General features: G+C 43.0%; 1 protein-coding gene across 1 annotated transcript in view; it reads left to right on the forward strand.

Annotated features, from left to right (window-relative positions):
• The window catches only part of LOC117010994 (Down syndrome cell adhesion molecule homolog), a 114,350-nt gene that overhangs the window by 9,082 nt on the left and 87,565 nt on the right, over window positions 1–17,703 (forward strand). Inside the window, exons 4-6 of the mRNA XM_033086197.2 lie at window positions 6,441–6,608; window positions 10,162–10,232; window positions 15,907–16,147. Coding sequence (XP_032942088.2) covers window positions 6,441–6,608; window positions 10,162–10,232; window positions 15,907–16,147 — 480 coding nt within the window. The remainder of the gene's footprint in view (window positions 1–6,440; window positions 6,609–10,161; window positions 10,233–15,906; window positions 16,148–17,703) is intronic.

The following is a 17,703-nucleotide window of genomic DNA, read 5'->3' on the forward strand; positions in this document are numbered from 1 at the left end:
CTAGAACTGTTTACTCATTTTCTGCTGTGAGACAGGATTAGGAGACGAGCAAAGAAGGCTCAAAGTTTGCAGAGTATAAAGAAGACTTTATTAACACAAAATAAAAGGAAAAATAATAAGAAGATTCAGATTAAAACTTTCAGAACAATTCTTCTCCTCCCCAACCTCTTTTCTTTCACACTGACAATTTACAGAAACAAATCAGTTAGTTTACCATCTCTAAAATAGTCTTTCTACAATTTCTTAGTCAAAGGAGTCCCTCTTGCTTTGTCTATGGAGACTTCACCACAAAAAAATAGTTTTCTTGTGACTTCAATGTCACAGTGATCAGCTGCCCGGAAGAATTGAAATCTGACCACTGTGTAAAATCTCTCCCATTTTTTCAGCCTTCCCACAGTGGAATTTATGGGCCATATCAACTCATGGGGGCACTCTTTAAAGATATAGCAGTTCCTGCAAAGGCTCTCTTCATCAAACTCTTCCCTGGTGGCAAAAAAGGGTCTTCCTCACTTTCTCTCTCTGTTCAGACTTCTCATGGGATCACAGCTACTTTAACATCTGCTTGTTCAGCATGAATGCCTTTGCTCACGTTTACAATATCAATGCTCCACCACCCCAAATCACATTTTATGAGTTACAGGGGAAAAAACTGTCTGATTTGTCCCTCATATCTTCTCCATAGCTTACAAGAGAATTTCTGTCTAAGATATCTCCTTGTCCCACCCCTCAACTGGGACCTGACTCTTCCTGCCAGTCTGACCTCGATGTCCCCATGTTGTTCTCTGTGCGAGACTTCTTCTCTGTCCTTTTCTGTCACTCGAGAGAGAGGATGAAAGGTCAATTGTAAAAATTATTGACTGATTGCGTTTGTCAGACACAGAGAAAGCTCTCAGAAACTTTTTTCCTTAAATTTATTATTTCTGTGGGTATCTCCTTCCTTTCTCATTAAATGTCATATGTGCAAAACCAGCACACCTGGGCAGCGCAGCCTGCAAACCCAGGGCTCTGCAGTGTGGGGCTGGGGCTGTCGTGTGGGAGCGTGGCCAAAGCCTCTCAGGGCTCTGGGCACTGCAGGGGCCACAAGGCCACAATTCCGGGGCTGCTCCGTGCCAGTTCCTGTCAGCTCCAATGCTGTTGGAGTGCCGGGTGTGGCCCTTTGTGACACGGGTGCTTTGTGTCCAGGCCCGCTGTGATGTGGGACATGGTGGTGGCCAGAGCCCCTTGTGACATCAGGGAGCCCCACCCGGGCTGGGGGTATTTAAGGGGCGCAGAGCCCTGCAGAGCTCAGTCCCAGGAGAGTCGCTCTCTGAGGAGGAAGCAGCTCCCTGGGTCTGTCTGTGATTAAGGACGACGGAAAGAACTGAGAAAATGGAAAAGAACCCCAACTCCCAGGGCACCCAGGGCCCTCTGCTGAGCCGGCGGAGGAGGTTAAATGAGAGGGATGAGGCAGGAAGGAGTGGCCAGGGGATGGAAAAGCCCAGGATATTTGCTCTGCCAAAGGAGCCTTCTCCATCCCATGCCTCCTCCTCATCCAGCTCCTCCACGCAGATGCTCATGAATCTGCCACCACTGCACCTCGGGCAGCCAAAGGTGGGACTCACAAAACTCCAATCCATCAAGGTCCCACAGGGGCAGCTCAGGCAGCCTCAGGCAGCGCCACAGGGCACCCGGAGCCAGGCCCTGTCCCTCTGTGGGGACAGGCTGCCATCGCCGGCACCTCTGCCACGGCTGCCAGCGCTGCCCTGCCTGGTGAGCCCCAGGGACACTCAGAGCCAGGGCACAGAGCTGGGGAGTGCAGGGCAGAAGGGGCCGCAGCCCTGCAGCCCCTGTCCCTGGCAGCCACACACCCCCCTGCCCAGGGTGTCCTTGCCCCAACTCAGGGTGGCCCAGGAGGGCACAGCCCGTGTGTCCCTGAGCTGGCAGCTGCCGCTTGTGCCACCCATCCCTGTGGGAGCTAAAGCCTTAGAGCGCAGCCTCACGGTGCCAGAGCAACAGAACCATAATAACAAACCTCCCCAAGAAGAAAAAGGCAGTGACGAGGAGCTGTCCCCAGTGATCAAACACAACGAGCTCTTTCAAGGGGACAGCAACAGTGAGCAGGAGCTGTCCCCTGTGGAAGATGACAGCGAGCTTTTTCCAGTGGACATCACGGGTGGCGAGCAGCTGTCCTGTGTGGAAGAGGCCGCTGTGCTCTCTCCAGGGGACAGTGACACTAGGCCAGAGCTGTCTGAATTTGAAGAGGCCATCAAAGTTACTTCAGGGGACTTCACAAGGGAAGAGGAGCTGTCCCCAGTGGAAGAGGACACTGAAGATGGTCGAGAGGACGGCAAAAATGACCAGGGGCTGTCCCCAAAGGAGTACGACAGCGAGGCCTTTGAAGTGGAGAGCCCGAGTGACAAGCAGCTGTCCCAGGGAGAAGAGGCCGTCGAGCTCTCTCCTGGGGACAGCAACCCTGAGCCACAGCTGTCCTCAGTGGAAGAGGGCATCAAAGTGACTTTAGGGGACTTTACATGTGAAGAGGAGCTGTCCCCAGTGGAAGAAGCCACTGAAGATGGTCCAGAGGATGGCAAAAATGACGAACAGCTGTCCCCAAGGAAGAACGACAGCAAGGCCTTTGAAGTGGACAGCACAAGTGACCAGCAGCTGTCCCAGGCAGAAGAGGCCATTAAGCTCTCTCCTGGGGACAGCAGCCCTGAGCCACAGCTGTCCTCAGTGGAAGAGGCCATTGAGGTTGGTCCGGAGGACAGTACAAGTGACCAGGAGCTGTTCAAATTTGCTGAGGAAATCGAGCTCTTCCCAGGGGACAGCAGAAGTGACAAGGAATTGTCCCCAGATGAAGAAAGCCATGAAGAACATCCTTCCCAAGGGGAGAGTGACAGAGACACAGAGCTGTCCCAAGGGGATTACTACCTGGACAAGAAGCTTTCCCCAGATGATGTCCAATTTGAAACGGAACTGGACTTTGGGGAAGAGTGTGATATACAAGACACATCCCCATGGGCAGCAGAGGACAATGAACAGCTTTCCTTTTGGGAAGAATGTGAGCAGGAAGAGCTACAGAGGAGGGACCTGCTCACTCGCATGAACAGATATTCAAGCTTGTCATCTGAAGGGAAATCACTGGGGACACAGAGGCCACTCGGTTGCCCGTTCAGTACTCCGGCGAGCAGCCACACTCAGCTCTCCATGAACCAGAACAGCACCAGGAAGGCCCTGAGCCAGGCTGTGCTGGAGGTGCAGTCACAGACGCAGCAGCAGCAGGAACAGGGAGCCCAGGCCATCCGCAGGCAGCCGGCTGCCCCCAGGAAACGGCCCTCCCGCTTCAGGCGGGTGCTGCGGGCGCTGCGGGGGCTGTTCCGCTGTCCCTGCATGAGGCCACGGCCCGAGGAGTAAAACAGACAGGGCACCCAGAGCAGGGATTGCTCCAGAGCCTCCCTCCCTGCAGGGCTGCGGCACAACGGGGCTGCCAACACCCGTGGGAGTTGGGTCACAAACCGTGAAAGGAAGACGAGCTCAAAGGCGACAAAGACAAGGAAGAGGAAGAAGACAATGAAGTTGAAGAAGATGAAGATGAAGACAATGAAGATGAAGATGATGAAGATGAAGACGATGAAGATGATGAAGGTGAAGACAATGAAGACAAAGATGATGAAGACAATGAAGACAAAGAAGATGAAGACAAATATGTCAAAGACAAAGATGATGAAGATGAAGAAGATAAAATGTAGAAGACAATGAGGAAGAAAAAGAAGAAGGCAAAGAGAAATAAGACAAAGAGGATGAAGAAGAAGACACAGAAGAAGAAGAATACTTTAAAAATATGTAGAAGAATAGAAATAAGAAAAATAATTTTTAAAATGCATAGAAGTAGAAGAGGATAAGGTTAAGAATAAGAGTTAGGATTTTAAACAATAGGAGTAGAAGAGTAATAGTAATAAGAAAAATATTTTTTTTAATACATAGAAGAGGATAAGTTTAAGAGAATTCTAAAATATAGGAGTAGAAGAGCAATAGTAATATGAATTTGAATTTTAAAATGTGTAGAGGAAGAGGAATGTTAATAAGAATAGGAATTTGAATTTTAAAATACATAGAAGATAAGAAAAAGAAGAGTAGTAAGGAGTAGAGTAGAAGAGTAGTTAAGAATCCATAAATGGAGAAGTGATTTAATGAATAAATATAATTAACAAAGAATTTGTATTTATTACATATTGTATATTCACATTACAGTTGATGATATAAAAACATGAATATACAATATGTTGTAATTACAAGATATTATTCCCAAGAAATTGGCAAAGAAGTATTGAAAAATTTATTACTGAAGAATTTGTATCTTTTTTAAATAAAGTTTGTAAAACACAATGACAGAGTGTCCGGATTTCATGTCCCGTCTCCCCGAGGTGCTGATGTCTTTTCACCCTCAGTGCCCCTGATCCCCTGTGAGCAGTGAGCGCTCAGCCCCAGCGGCAGCGGGAGAGTTCCCGGCTGGGCAGGGCTGTCCCTGCTCTCTGCAGGCAAACTAAAGGCGCCCGCGGAGCCCGGCTGAGAGAGAGCTGTGCTGGAACCCCTTTGCAGCAGGGCTGTGCAGCCGCCACAGCGCAGCCAGCACAGCCCCCTGTGACACTGCCATGGCCAGGGAGCCAGCAAGGCTCAGCAAGGCAACGCCAGCTGGGCCTGGCTCAGGAGTGACGGCTGCTCCTTCCCAGGCTGGCTGGGGCTGCAGAGGTGCTGCAAAGGCTCTTCTCACCATTCTCACTTCTGTTCTGCACACTAAACATCCACCAGAAGGAGCTTGCAGATGGCCCTGTGGCTAAAGCCTTGTCCCCTCTGCTCCCCTGCCCAGGGCCTGCTCAGCAGAAAGCGGCTGTGGAGTCACTTCTGGAGTCCGTACAACTTCTACACCAACAGAATGGTTGGGGTTGGCAGGGCCCTTACAGCTCATGGAGTTCCAGCTGATTATCTCCTGCTCTGTGTCTCCCTCTCTCTGACAGATGTTTCCTCTTTCTTTGTCTCTCCCTTGCTCACACTTCATGGGAAATAAAACTTGTGTTGTTGAATAAATTCCTTCTGTGGCCATCTCATGGTCTCATTTGTCCCTTAATCAGGGCATAGGTATCTCTTCCTCATCGGATCGTGACACATGGGCAGGGACACCTTCCACTATCCCAGGTTGCTCCAAGCCCCAGTGTCCAACCTGGCCTGGGACACTTCCAGGGATCCAGGAGTGGCCACAGCTTCTTGGGGCAACCTGTGCCAGAGCCTCGCCTCCCTCACAGGGAAGAATTGCTTCTGAAAAACCTCTCAGAGTTCATTCCCTGGAGCCAGGCTGGGTGTGTTCCTCACCAGTCCTACCTGCCCTGAGCAGCCTTGTGCAGAGCAGCAGGGGTTGCCCCGGTGCAGCACGCGCTGAGGCAGCAGCAGCTCTTTGGCGTTCCTGACACATCCCTGTGGGAGCAGCTGCACAGGGCAATGCAGCCAAAGTCCCCAGATCAGTGCACACACAGCACTGGACCAGCATTGCAGCTCTGGGGCTGTACTGGTTGTACTGGGCATCCCCACAGGGCTCTGTCCTGAGCAGCTGTGACTGGAGCCTGGTGTTGGCACCTCCAGCCCTGGGGGTGCTCCAGGGCAGAGACTTTCTCTGGGATTAAATTTTCCTTGTTCTCGGATAACTTTTGTGGAATTACAGAATCCTTGAGGCTGGAAAAGGCCTCCTAAGCAATTGTGTCCAATCTATGCCCAATGCCCACCTTGTCGCCAGCCCAGAGCACTCAGTGCCATGTCCAGGCCTTCCTTGACACCTCCTGGAATGGGGACTCCACCACCTCCTTGAGCAGTCACTTCCAATGCTTAACCACCATTTTTCCATAAAGAAATTCCTGCTGATAGCCTGACCTTCCCCTTGCACATTTGAGGCTTTGTCTTCTCATCCTGTCACTCAAGGAAAACAGGCCAGTCCCCACCTGGCTGCACCCTCCTGTCAGGGAGCTGTGGAGAGCAGTGAGGTCTCCCCTGGGCCATTCCTGTTTATTAACTCCCTTCCCTCCCTTGTTTTTAAGCACAATCAGCTTTCTCACTGATTTAGGATCCCTTTGGGGCAGCAACCCCCATTTTTGTGTAGTTGTTCCAATGTCCCAATGGAAAGAAATCACACTCACAAAACTGGGGAATCTTTGCTGCTCTCACCACCTCCTCAAAGAACAGCTGTTTCTGTGGATTTGCTGATGACCCCAGAGCTAATATCCCATTGTTCTCAGCAGCACTCTAGGAGCAGTTGGGAGTCAAGGAAGGGGAAGGATCACCGGATTTGCTTGGAGCAGAATGTGTTTTCTGGATCAACACAGCGACGGTGTTAACAGTTTAACTTCATTCTTGTATTACCCACATTAATGCCACCATTTATTTGTCTGTTTCTACTGATATTTCTTATCAAACAGACTCTTGGGATTCTGTCCAGAGAACCAGAGATGTTTCCCCTCAGCTAAACCAAGCCACCATCATCGACCTGCACCCTTCCTCCACCTACAACATCCGCATGTACGCCAAGAACCGCATCGGCAAGAGCGAGGCCAGCAACGAGCTCACCATCACCACTGATGAAGCAGGTATACCTGGGCTTTCCAACCTCTAAATTTTGTGGGAATTTTCTCTCTGATTTCAGGAATCACTGCATGAAATGCTGTTTATGTGGCTGCAGCTGTATCGAAAGGAATACTGGGTTATTCCCATAGAACATGACTTTCATAACTTCATTGTGCAGGGCTGCAATTAAAGCTGTTCAGTGGCATCTAGTGGTCAAAGAAGACATTGTGCTCCAAATTTTCAGCTTGTGATTTTAGGAATAACACACCTGTATCTACACTGAGGCAATTCAATCAGCAACATCCTGTTTTTAGTGGTGGTGCCTCTCCTGTGGGTACTGTGGCTTTCCTTACATGTTTAATTATTAATGTAAGTAACTAATTTAAATTTCTCCCTTTTGAGAATGTTGATACACATGAATCAATTCTCCATTTGAATATTTCTTCACTCAACCCACACACCATTTATTTTTCTGGCCTCTGTTTAAGTCTCTTGGCTGTCACTTGTTAATATCAACCCCCAATCTTTGCTCTGTTGTATTACAGAATCACAGAATCGTTTCAGTTGGGAAAGACCTCCAAGATAATCAAGTCTGACCTTTATCCTTTATTTTTACCTTTAAACTTTTGTTCTCCTGCATCAGCACCTGGAGTACTGTGTGTGCATTTTCTCTTTGGTGGCTGGAGTCACTCTTGTGTACATGGAATTTCTGCCTTCCTTATCTGAAGTCAGCACTGCTTCCTTCTTTGGGAATTGAGAGATGACAACCTGGTGATAGTGTCCAGGCAGTGAAAATTCCCTTTCTCTTACAAGATTCTTGTTAGTCTTGGATTTGAACAGCCAGAGACTTATTTTTAGTTCAGCTCCTATGAACACAACTGTGTAATTCCCACTTAATTTCTCTGAGAATTTCCAAATTTCCTACAATGAAAACACAGTCCTTGTCAGGACAATGTGGTTTTGGTCCTGAGGGACTTTGTGAGTAGTAACAGGACACAAGGGCTCACAGTGGAAAGCAGAACAAGCTGGAGACAACATAAGTTTCATTTCTTTTATCAGTCCAGCAGAAGGGAAGCATGCAGTGAACAGATTGTTTGAAAAATACTAATTTTTGATCATAAATTTTCTCTTCCTTTGTGCAAAGAAAATGTGAAATCACAAGAGAAAACAGATTATCCATTCTTCCAGCCAGAATCATCTGTAACACAAAATGCCCATCCTTCCTTGTGCAAAATAGAGGGCTGGGTCTTGGATCAGCTCTCTCATGCTCCCTTATTCACCCATGCTTGGAATTTTTTTTACTTGCCAAGTTTTTCCTGACTGGTAATTAAGTTGTCAGGATCAGCAGCTGCCCTTGGAATAAAAAACAGCTTCCCCATGAGCAGGGTGGAACCTTAACATCACATTTTATTCAGTTCTTTGTAACCAGGTTTCAGAATAAATGATCCTTTTGTTGCTGTCTTTTGAGGAGCTGTTTGTTGGTGGAAAAAGACCAGCAGTGTGGAACTGTATTCAAAAGTCACTGATCTACCTAGGGAAGGACTGGGAGAGAGGAGGTCAGGCTCAGGCAGAGTTTGTGATGTTTTTCTCCTGGGTTTTTATTTCAGGGATGCACAAAGTGGAGGAACATCATTTTTTTTGATCACTGTTTACTTCTGTTCTCTGCTTTTACAGCAGGCAATGGAGAACAGCATGGGTGCAGGGGATGAGAGAGAAGGTAATGAGCAGGGAGCAAAATAAAGGTCCAAGAAATACAAGATAAAAACCAAACAACTTGGAAAGGGGGCACGGATTCTGTATCACATATTCCAAAGAAATATCTATATTAAAAAGAAACCTGTGAAAGGTCTCTGTGGCAAAAGGATAGGTAAGGATGGAATGATTTCAAAGCTTGCAGACTGCATCTTTCTTTTCATACAACACCAATTAGCTCATGTGTTGGAAAATAAATGCCAGTACACACTTGCACTAATACCTGTCAGAAGAAAAAAAAAAAAAACCATGGCCATTGCCTAATACTGAAGTCAATAGAGGAAACAGGGATATCTGGGTTTTCTTATGTCCTTGCCACAAACTCTGTATGACATTAAGTATATAAAACAAATGACTTCTTATTTAACATCTCCTTATGGTGTTCTGGGAGCACTTAACTATTTGGGTCTGTGAAAAAAAAAAATTGGGGTCTTTTGAGGAAAGGATTTTTAGGGGCACATTTTAAACCCCATTTTTAGGATCAAATGCTTTGCTCAAATTCCACTGCATTCTATTGTACCCTGGAGAAGTGACATTCATTTCTGTCAACAGGGGGACAGAATCAAGGTCAGGCTTCAAAAAATTCATAGAGATCTCGTTTTTGCCAGTGGACCTGGATCCTTTTCTCCTCTCTTTGTATTACTGCAAGAAGAATGGGAAAAAAGTTCTTTCAAGCTTTGGAAATTTCCCATATGAAGGACAGTCAGGAATGGCAGAGAATAGGGCATATTTAATAACTTAAACATATTAAAGGCTGTGTTTTGTGTCTGTGCTTTCATCAGTTAAAGCAAAATGTTCTGGTTCCTCTCACCACAGCTGTCATTTATTGCAGCTCCACCTCTAACAGCCCAATCTCACCCTTTTTTATTGCTTTCCTTCCTTTGTCCTGCGATTAAACTTAATTTAATACCTTTTACTGAGGCTGTATTCTGCATCAGGGGAACCCCCTGCAGCAGCTCGAGATGGCTCCATCCCTCTCCTCAGATCCTTCCTTTGCAGTGATTTACCTCGCTGAGCAAGCAATTTACTGCACATCTCTCTGTTCAATCCCAGCTGATCCTCATCTGCTCTGTAGCTGCCCAGCTGACAATGAGGTTCCTTCTTTTTTCAGTCACATTTAAAGCCTCCTGCACACCTTTGGCACGGTGTTGATGGTCCATGAAACTTTCTCTGGATCAGACAGGAGTTGAAAAAAGGTTTTTCCCATCTCCCAGTTATTTTTTTTGTATGATTTCCAGGCTGGAACTCTTACTGGGGAAGGGGAGAGTGTAAACTGTGCAGGATTTTGTGTAAAATACCTGCAATTGGACTGAATGTGTTCAGTTTCCAGTGAACAAAAGGGATCCCACTGGAAAATTTGCAACAGGTTGAAAGCTGGATTAGGAGCTCCTGGCTCACCTGCTTTAAATGGGTTCTTCCACTTTTCTGTCTGGATTAAGAGCTTCTGTCTCACCTGTTTTATATGAGCTCCACTGCTTTTCTATCACCCACAGGGTTGTGACTGCTGAAAATTCCTCTTACCAATCTCCAGAAACAGCACTGTGACAGTATTTCTAGCCATGAAAACCACTATTATTCATTTATTCTATTCATTTTATTTACCAGATTGGTATCTTTTGGCACATGTTGTATTTTGCTGTTGGCCAGAGATGTCATCTGAATGCAGAAGATTCCTGGCCCTGCTTTTGTTTGATAAAGTTCTCCATGTGACACTGATTCCAACCTTTGTGATACTGGGGTATAAAGGTGGTGACATTTTATGGGAAATGCTGAATTCCTTGGGCTGTGAGGGCCAGTTTTGATGCATTTTCCTTCTTTCTCCAGCTCCTGATGGTCCACCTCAGGATGTGCAGCTTGAGCCTATATCTTCACAGAGCATCAGAGTCACCTGGAAGGTAAATACTCACACAGGCACATACAAGATAGACTCTGTCAGTATTTGGATGCTTTCAGGGGAGTATTATAACAACTGTGCCTTGGTTATTTTATTTAGGAGAGACATTGCACATGCCTTTGCCAACAAATCTTAAAATATTTGCCACTGAAGGGAGCATCATGCAAATAAAGCCTTCCATGGGAGTGTAAAACTAGCAGCTGCTTGCATTTCCTTCTTTTTTCTGATTTCAGACTAAGGCCACATGTTTAGGAAATGAACACTCACAAAATTTCACCGTGGTTCTGTTCAAAACTTCCCCAGAACCCGTTGGAACCAATGGGATCTTTTTCCCATTGCAATAAACTTTGGGGCAGATTTTTGCTGCACAGCAAGAGCAGTATGAGTGTCTCAGGATAGTCCATGAGAACTGATGAAGAGGAATGAATATAAAAATATCATCAGCTAGTATCATTTAAAAATCTGGCATGCCACTTGACTCAATTTTTACTAGTTTTTTTCCCAGTATTTTGACAATGACAAAAGAGTTTTAAATGCTTTGGTATGATACCAGAGGTACTTAAACCAAGTTTTAAATGATTTTGTGATATATATAATGCTTGTATATTGTGTTAATAATTCTATATATTTCAGAATTGTAAATATATGATGTTAAGAACCAAAATGGTATAGTGGCATAATAATAATGATTAATTTCTATATTGATGTTAATTAATCCTGCAAATGTGGGTGATGTGGCTTTTTTCCTATTATATATATTATTCAGAAAGCCAGGAGCAGTGAGGTTCTGCTTATTAACCAAATAACTGTGGGAGATTGGTTATTTATTGTATAATAATGAATATAGTGTAGGTTTAAGACAGTTCCTTAAAAGACCAGTTCAGAACCTCTTCAAAGGTCATTAAAAATGCAATGCTAATTCTTGGATCTTTTCCACATCTTAGATTTATATCAGTGTTGCTTTTCATCAGATGGTTTCCAAAACCACAAGCTGTGTGGTTACAGATTTACCTGGAGTGAAACACAACCATGTACTTAGAGAAGAATGGATTTAAATCCAACACACAGTCAGCAGAGCAAAAGAGTAGTTTTTAAAGCCATGCAAGGGTGTACAGTGATTCTCAACAACTGAAATAAATTCTTAATAGATTTTCTCTTTTTTAACCCACTTAAGAGCTGTGACTATCTGATCAAGTCAACCATAATCTTCAAGTTTCTATGCCTGAACTTGTTTTTATGGATTTATGGGTAGGCAGATTGAAAGGCTTTGTTTGCTTTTTCAGAAAGTTCACTTTGGGAGATGCATTTAAAAGCAGCAAGAGAAGTTGGACACCACTGTCTCATTGCAGGACTTTATAGCTGCTGTTTGTGAAGTTTTGCCATTAAATTTTAGAGATGCAGATGTGAACAGGACAAACAGAACTCCCACATCTACATTTCAATATCTACCTAAAATATATTTCAATTTGTACTCCGAGGACACTTGAAGTAGAACTGAGTGTGTCCTGGGCTCTGGGTGTTGTCTGATATTGAAGGATATCAGATGAGATGCTGGGATTGTGTTCTCAAAATTGTGTTTGGAATTTGATTTGAGAATTCTTGTCAAGCAAAGTTCAAGATATTCACAAAAATGAGTTATATTTTGAATACATACTTCATTAGCCTGGTCTCATGAGCTGAAGGGAGAGTTGGATTTTCACAATTTGGAACGAGCTTAAGGTGAAGTTGCTGGGCAGGTTAGAGCTTGTGTAGTCCTACCTTTACTGGAGGAGTTATTTCCTCAATGACAATTTGTAAACTGATTTAAAAAAATCTTCTTTTCCTTATTAAGAAGTCCCAAACCAGGAGTGAACCACTTACTTCCCTTGATTTATTGCAGTTTTCTCCAGGTCAGTGCAGTTTTGGTTCATTACTCAAAAAGGAACTTTAAGATGGTTCCACAGACATAATCCAGTTTGGTTCCATGTTGAATCCTAACTTTTGGGTAGGTCCCTATGATGTTGTGCAGAAGGCACTCATTGAGTGCCTAATAAAATGTAACTAAGAATAAGCCAAAAATCAAGAAAAGAACCTGACCTTGGTAATTTTTATTTTGGAGGCATGTGGAGCTTCAGCCATGAAAGGCTGTGATGACATTGAACAAACAGGATTGTGATGAAAACCATGGTTATATTTAAAGCTTTATTAAAAATACAGTGTCAGTAACAGCAAAAGGAGCAGGGAATAACACATTGATTATCTTTCATCTTGTATTAAATCCCATTTCTGCAGCTTGCTTTGGCTGTAAATCTTCATTTAAAGTTTTGTCTTGACTCACTCTTAGAAAATCCCAGTTGAGCAAAGTTGTATTGTATCTGTGTGTCCACATAGGACACTGGGTTTTAGACTAAGCTGTTAAATAAAACTCACCATTTTTTGGTAGTTTAAACTGGTGCAGAGATAATGAGAATTACAGGAATTCTCATCTAGAAAAGAGCATGAAAATATTCCTTTTTTTTCGGGTAGTGTTTTACATTAGGTAAATAAACCCATTAAATTTAGACATGGAGAATATTCCTTTTCCTCTTTATTCCTATTTACACACACACAAACCTATAGAATGTCATACTTTACAAAAGTCATTGATACCCTTCTTTGAAAATATTGGATTTTGTGAGAAAAGCAGTAAGGTCATGGACTGAAACTTACTTTTTCATAATGTTCTATGGCTGCTAACAAGGTTTACAATATTTTTCCACAAGAACACTAAGTTGTTTCACTCGATTTTCTACCAAAAATATGTCTATACACCAGAAAGAATATTTATCAAATGAGTCATGTGTGCAAAAAGTCAACTTAAAATGAAGTATTCAGGTCATAGTAACAAGGAACATTGGAATTGTTGTGAAGCAAAATATTCCAATGTTTTGTCCTGAAGTGACTTGGCATTTGTTTTATGTTGTATAATGTTTCAAACTGGGGGAAAAAAAAAGTTAAATGTTAATATTTTATTTAAAGAAAAAAAGTCCCTTGACTTAATTATGAAGAAGTTCATGAAAATTTCAAAGTTTGTCATTTCATTCAAATTCAAAGTGAGAAAGTATAATTGTAGAAGCTGTTTTGGCTGCTTTGTTCAAACTGTTTGTTTGGAAGTTAATTTGTTGTCAGGTTGTTCAGAAGGATGGAGCAGCTCTGCTGGGAGGAAAGGCTGGCACAGCTGGGATTGTTCAGCCTGCACAGGAGAAGCTTTGGGCTGAGCTCAGGGTGGCCTTGCAGGGCCTGAAGGAGCTGCAGGAAACCTGGAGAGAGACAATTCCCAAGGGCTGCAGGGACAGCACACAGGGAATGGCTTCACTGTGGGGTTGGATGGGATCTTGGCAATCAGGAATTGTTCCCTGGGAGGGGCTGGGATGGAATTGCCAGAGCAGCTGTGGCTGCCCCTGGATCCCTGGAATGTTCAGTTCCAGGTTGGACACTGGGGCTGGAGCAGCCTGGGACAGTGGGAGGTGTCCCTGCCATGGATGGGGTGGCACTGGATAATCTTTAAGGTCCCTTCCAACCCAAACCATTCTGAGATTCTATAAATATATCTGAACTCAAACAGAAACAAAAATCTGACCTTAGTTTCCACCCCCAGCTCAAAAGTGTCTTCTTCTGCAAACATTCAAAGATCACAAAGCCATGGAATTGTCCAGAATGGGTAACACACTTACAAAGGGCTCTGATAATAAAATGACCTGTATGTTTCTAAAGCAGCGGGGAGATTTTGACCAAAAAACCCAGAGAAATATTCAAACCGGAAACAGTTATATTCTTAGATTCCCAAAACACAATCCTTATCCCTACCATGTGATTTACAAGGATCTCAAGATCTGAATCTGCTGATTTGATCAGCTACATCTGATCAAAGTAATACAATGGGAATTGAAATTATACCATCACTTCAAGTGCTGTGCCTCTTTCTGAGGCAAGAGGGAGGGTAAAAAACCCTCTGAAATGTCCCACTGAGGGTGGCTATGACAAATCTTGGGGTACCCTGACTTCAAGGTGAATGTGGTGTGAAACAAAAAAAAAGGAGTGGGAATGAAGGAGTGCCTGAAAAGAAAATTAATGAGAAATAAAATAGGGACAATGCCCATAAACCAAACACACATAGGGACAAGGTCCAAATACCAGAAACAAGGGAGGGGTCACAGTATTTAGTCTTGGGGGTGGAATATTCTAGAAACAATGCCGTATATGAACAGAAGTGAACAATAGGGAAGTAGAACTTGGACTAATTAACATAACAACTCCAAAGGCTCTTGGGAGGAAATCTTAGGCTCGCCCTGACTTTAAAGAATGTTTTCCAAGGCTTGAAGCTAAAGCTTGGTGTGTTAGGGGTGAATTCCAGCTGATCCTGTGTCCCACACTGAAGAGATTATTCAATCAGTTCCATACACTGACATACATTTTAAATTTTAGAGGGGGTGGGCTTTTGCACAGAAATTGTTTTGATGGTGGTGGATGAAAGGCAAATCTCAGGCTGGTTTTACTATGTCCAGCAGACTATAAACTCCCCAAAACAGGCAGAAATGAGTGCTTTTCTTGAGAATCTGTTCCTCAGCCATTGTAATGGGATATAGAAGCAACAGAAGTTGCTACCTCAGCCATTCCAACCTGTTGGTGATAAACTACATCACAAAGAGCCTTTTTGTGGGACAGTGAGACAGATAAGCTTTTGGGCATCTGTTGGGAGTTTGAAAGAGGTTTGGAGGATTGGAAAGAGATTTTTGCTCCTGGATTAAAAACTGTGCCTTAAAATGCTTATACTAGTTATGCCTCATATAGATAGAAAATCAGGCAGGAACATTATCATATATGGAAATTGGTCTGATAGTATTTTAATAGAATTTTTTAGGTATTACTGTCAAAAATGGCTTTTTTCCTGAGCTGAAAATCTCTGCTTTGCACTAGATCACATTTTATATTGCAGAGCACACAAATGATTTCCACTAGTCAGGAGCAGGGAATTTTGCACTGTGCCTGAGAAATGTGGCACATAATTATGGCCAAGCATTTTGTGCTGTCCATATCCCTGGATGCCAGATATATTGCAGCTATTCAGTATGCAAATCCCTCCTTTCCAAATCATTGTTACCTTCAGCACTCATTATCTAATCATCTTTCTGCACTACACACTGAATGAACAGAAGCATATTTCAAAGCACAGCATAAAATTTTCCTAATGCATGGGACTGAATAAACTGCCTTGCACAGATCAGGAAATGCCTTCTTAAAGGTTTAGTACAAGGTGGGGGCTCCTGGCAAAAATAATTAGTAGTGAATGGTGGCCTGGAATGCAAATATACCCTTATCAACTCAGCTTGGATTGATTCACCTGAAAAGAGAACAAAACCTCATAACTTCAAACTCAAGAGTGGCTCCTGATTGGATTTTTCTGTGCATGAACCATTTAAAGGTCTTTCACCACAGATTTGAAAAAAAAAACCACCTGAAATTTATATGATTGAAGAAAGTTGCTGTTTCATGCAGGAAGTATTTTTGAGTATCTGCCTAGAGATAGACTTGCATTCAGTAGAAAAAAAATAAAAGTTAAACTTGGTTTGTTGGTTTTTATTTTCCAAAAATTTTAGTGGGAACAACTTGATTTTGGATGTGTGCACTCAATGTGTAACTTCCCATTTTCTGTTCAGGCTCCAAAGAAGCATTTGCAGAACGGAATTATCCGTGGCTACCAGATCGGTTACCGGGAGTACAGCGCGGGGGGAAATTTCCAGTTCAACATCATCAGCATCGACACCACTGGTGACAGCGAGGTTTATACACTGAACAACCTGAAAAAATTCACCCAGTATGGCATGGTGGTACAGGCCTGTAACCGCGCCGGCATCGGACCTTCTTCTCAGGAAATCATCACCACAACTCTTGAGGATGGTGGGTCCTTGGCTAACAGCTCTCATGGGACATATTATTAATATTCTTTTATTTTATGTCTTTTTGTCTTGCTGTATTTCTTGTTTGATTAGTGAGGATTGAAGTAGGGATGATAAAAGATCAGTCTTTAGATGGAAAGGTGTAACAGAAGAGCCTGCTCAAAGAGCTTGTCTGATTTTCATTGCAAGAATGGATTTATTTTGCCAGGTAAATAAAAATAACCCTGCTAATGTGATCTGTCCTGCTGTGAATGATGTTGATTGAGACCAAAACTGCCATTAAGAAGCCAAATGCTCTGGTGTTCACATATTTGCAATTGTTGTGATCTCGTCGTTGCTCCAGAGTGATCTCATCATAGTTTAGAGAAGTGAAACTCTGAAAGGTGAAGCAATATTGTATTTTTTGTTTGATTGCTACTGTTTTCAAATGAATCTACTGTGTAATCAGAGCTCTTGTGCTGCACTGTTGTCAATCTTAAGAGAGATGTGTGTTTTTTCAAGGATATCCAGTGACAGAAAAATCATTGCTATTTCAGGCAAAATTCACCATCTAATTCAAGGAACAATATAGATTTTTTTTTTTTTTTTTTTTTCAAACTGCATAAAAAGGACTTCTCATAATGAGAGGGAGTCCTCTAGTGGAAAGAGAATGATCCCATATCCAAAAAAAAAAAAGAGTTCAGTATTTCAGAGGAGTATAACAGCAAATTAAAATCCTAAAGGCCACAAAAGTCAGATTTTCAGCTACTGTAAATCAACATCAGTGTCCTGAAACCAGTGCCAGCTTGAAACTGACTTTTACATGGACAAAATAGAATATCCCACATCTAGAATCCTCAGGAGCCACAGATTTTAAAGCAGGCTATTCATGAAAGACTGATAGTTTTTTTTTACTCAAAATGCTTCTAGGCTTAGCTTGCTGCAAGACCTCAAAAGGCAGCATGCTCACACAGGCATATATTTTATATTATAATAAATGGGATTTTTTTTCCTTCAGAATCCAGCATGCTTACTTTTCCTGGGAATTTTTTTTGGTTGTCACTCAGTTGTGGGTCCCTCTTAGAATTAAACATGCCATGAGCTTTAAAAGCAATGCCAGTTATTAATACTGCTGTATTGCTTTGGCACAACATGGCCAACAGAACATGCCTTAGATTTGTTTGATTTTCCCATTTTTTTAAATATCAGCAAAAATATATTATTACCAATTTTTTAAATATATGCCCACTTTTTCCTCTCTCCTCCAAATTTAAATTGCAATTGTCTACAAAGATGCAAAGTTGGCTGAAAACTTTTTAAAAATATATTTAAATTGCTTACAGAATGTTCTGCCCATTTCAGTGTCAGAACACACTTCTATTTCGAAAGAAGCAACAGAAAGCCTGTTAAAAGAAAAGTCAGCAATTGGGGAAACAGTACATCAAAAATCATTCCAAGGAAAATAGCTGCACTTGCAGAAACATGTGGATTGTAGCAAGAATAAAGGATTTCCACTGTTAAAATGTGTGATGGTAATTAAATATTGTGTGGTGGGATAGAGAGAAAAATAGAGGGTAG

This window comes from Catharus ustulatus, chromosome 2 (genome assembly GCF_009819885.2).
Source record: "Catharus ustulatus isolate bCatUst1 chromosome 2, bCatUst1.pri.v2, whole genome shotgun sequence".
NCBI lineage: Eukaryota > Metazoa > Chordata > Aves > Passeriformes > Turdidae > Catharus > Catharus ustulatus.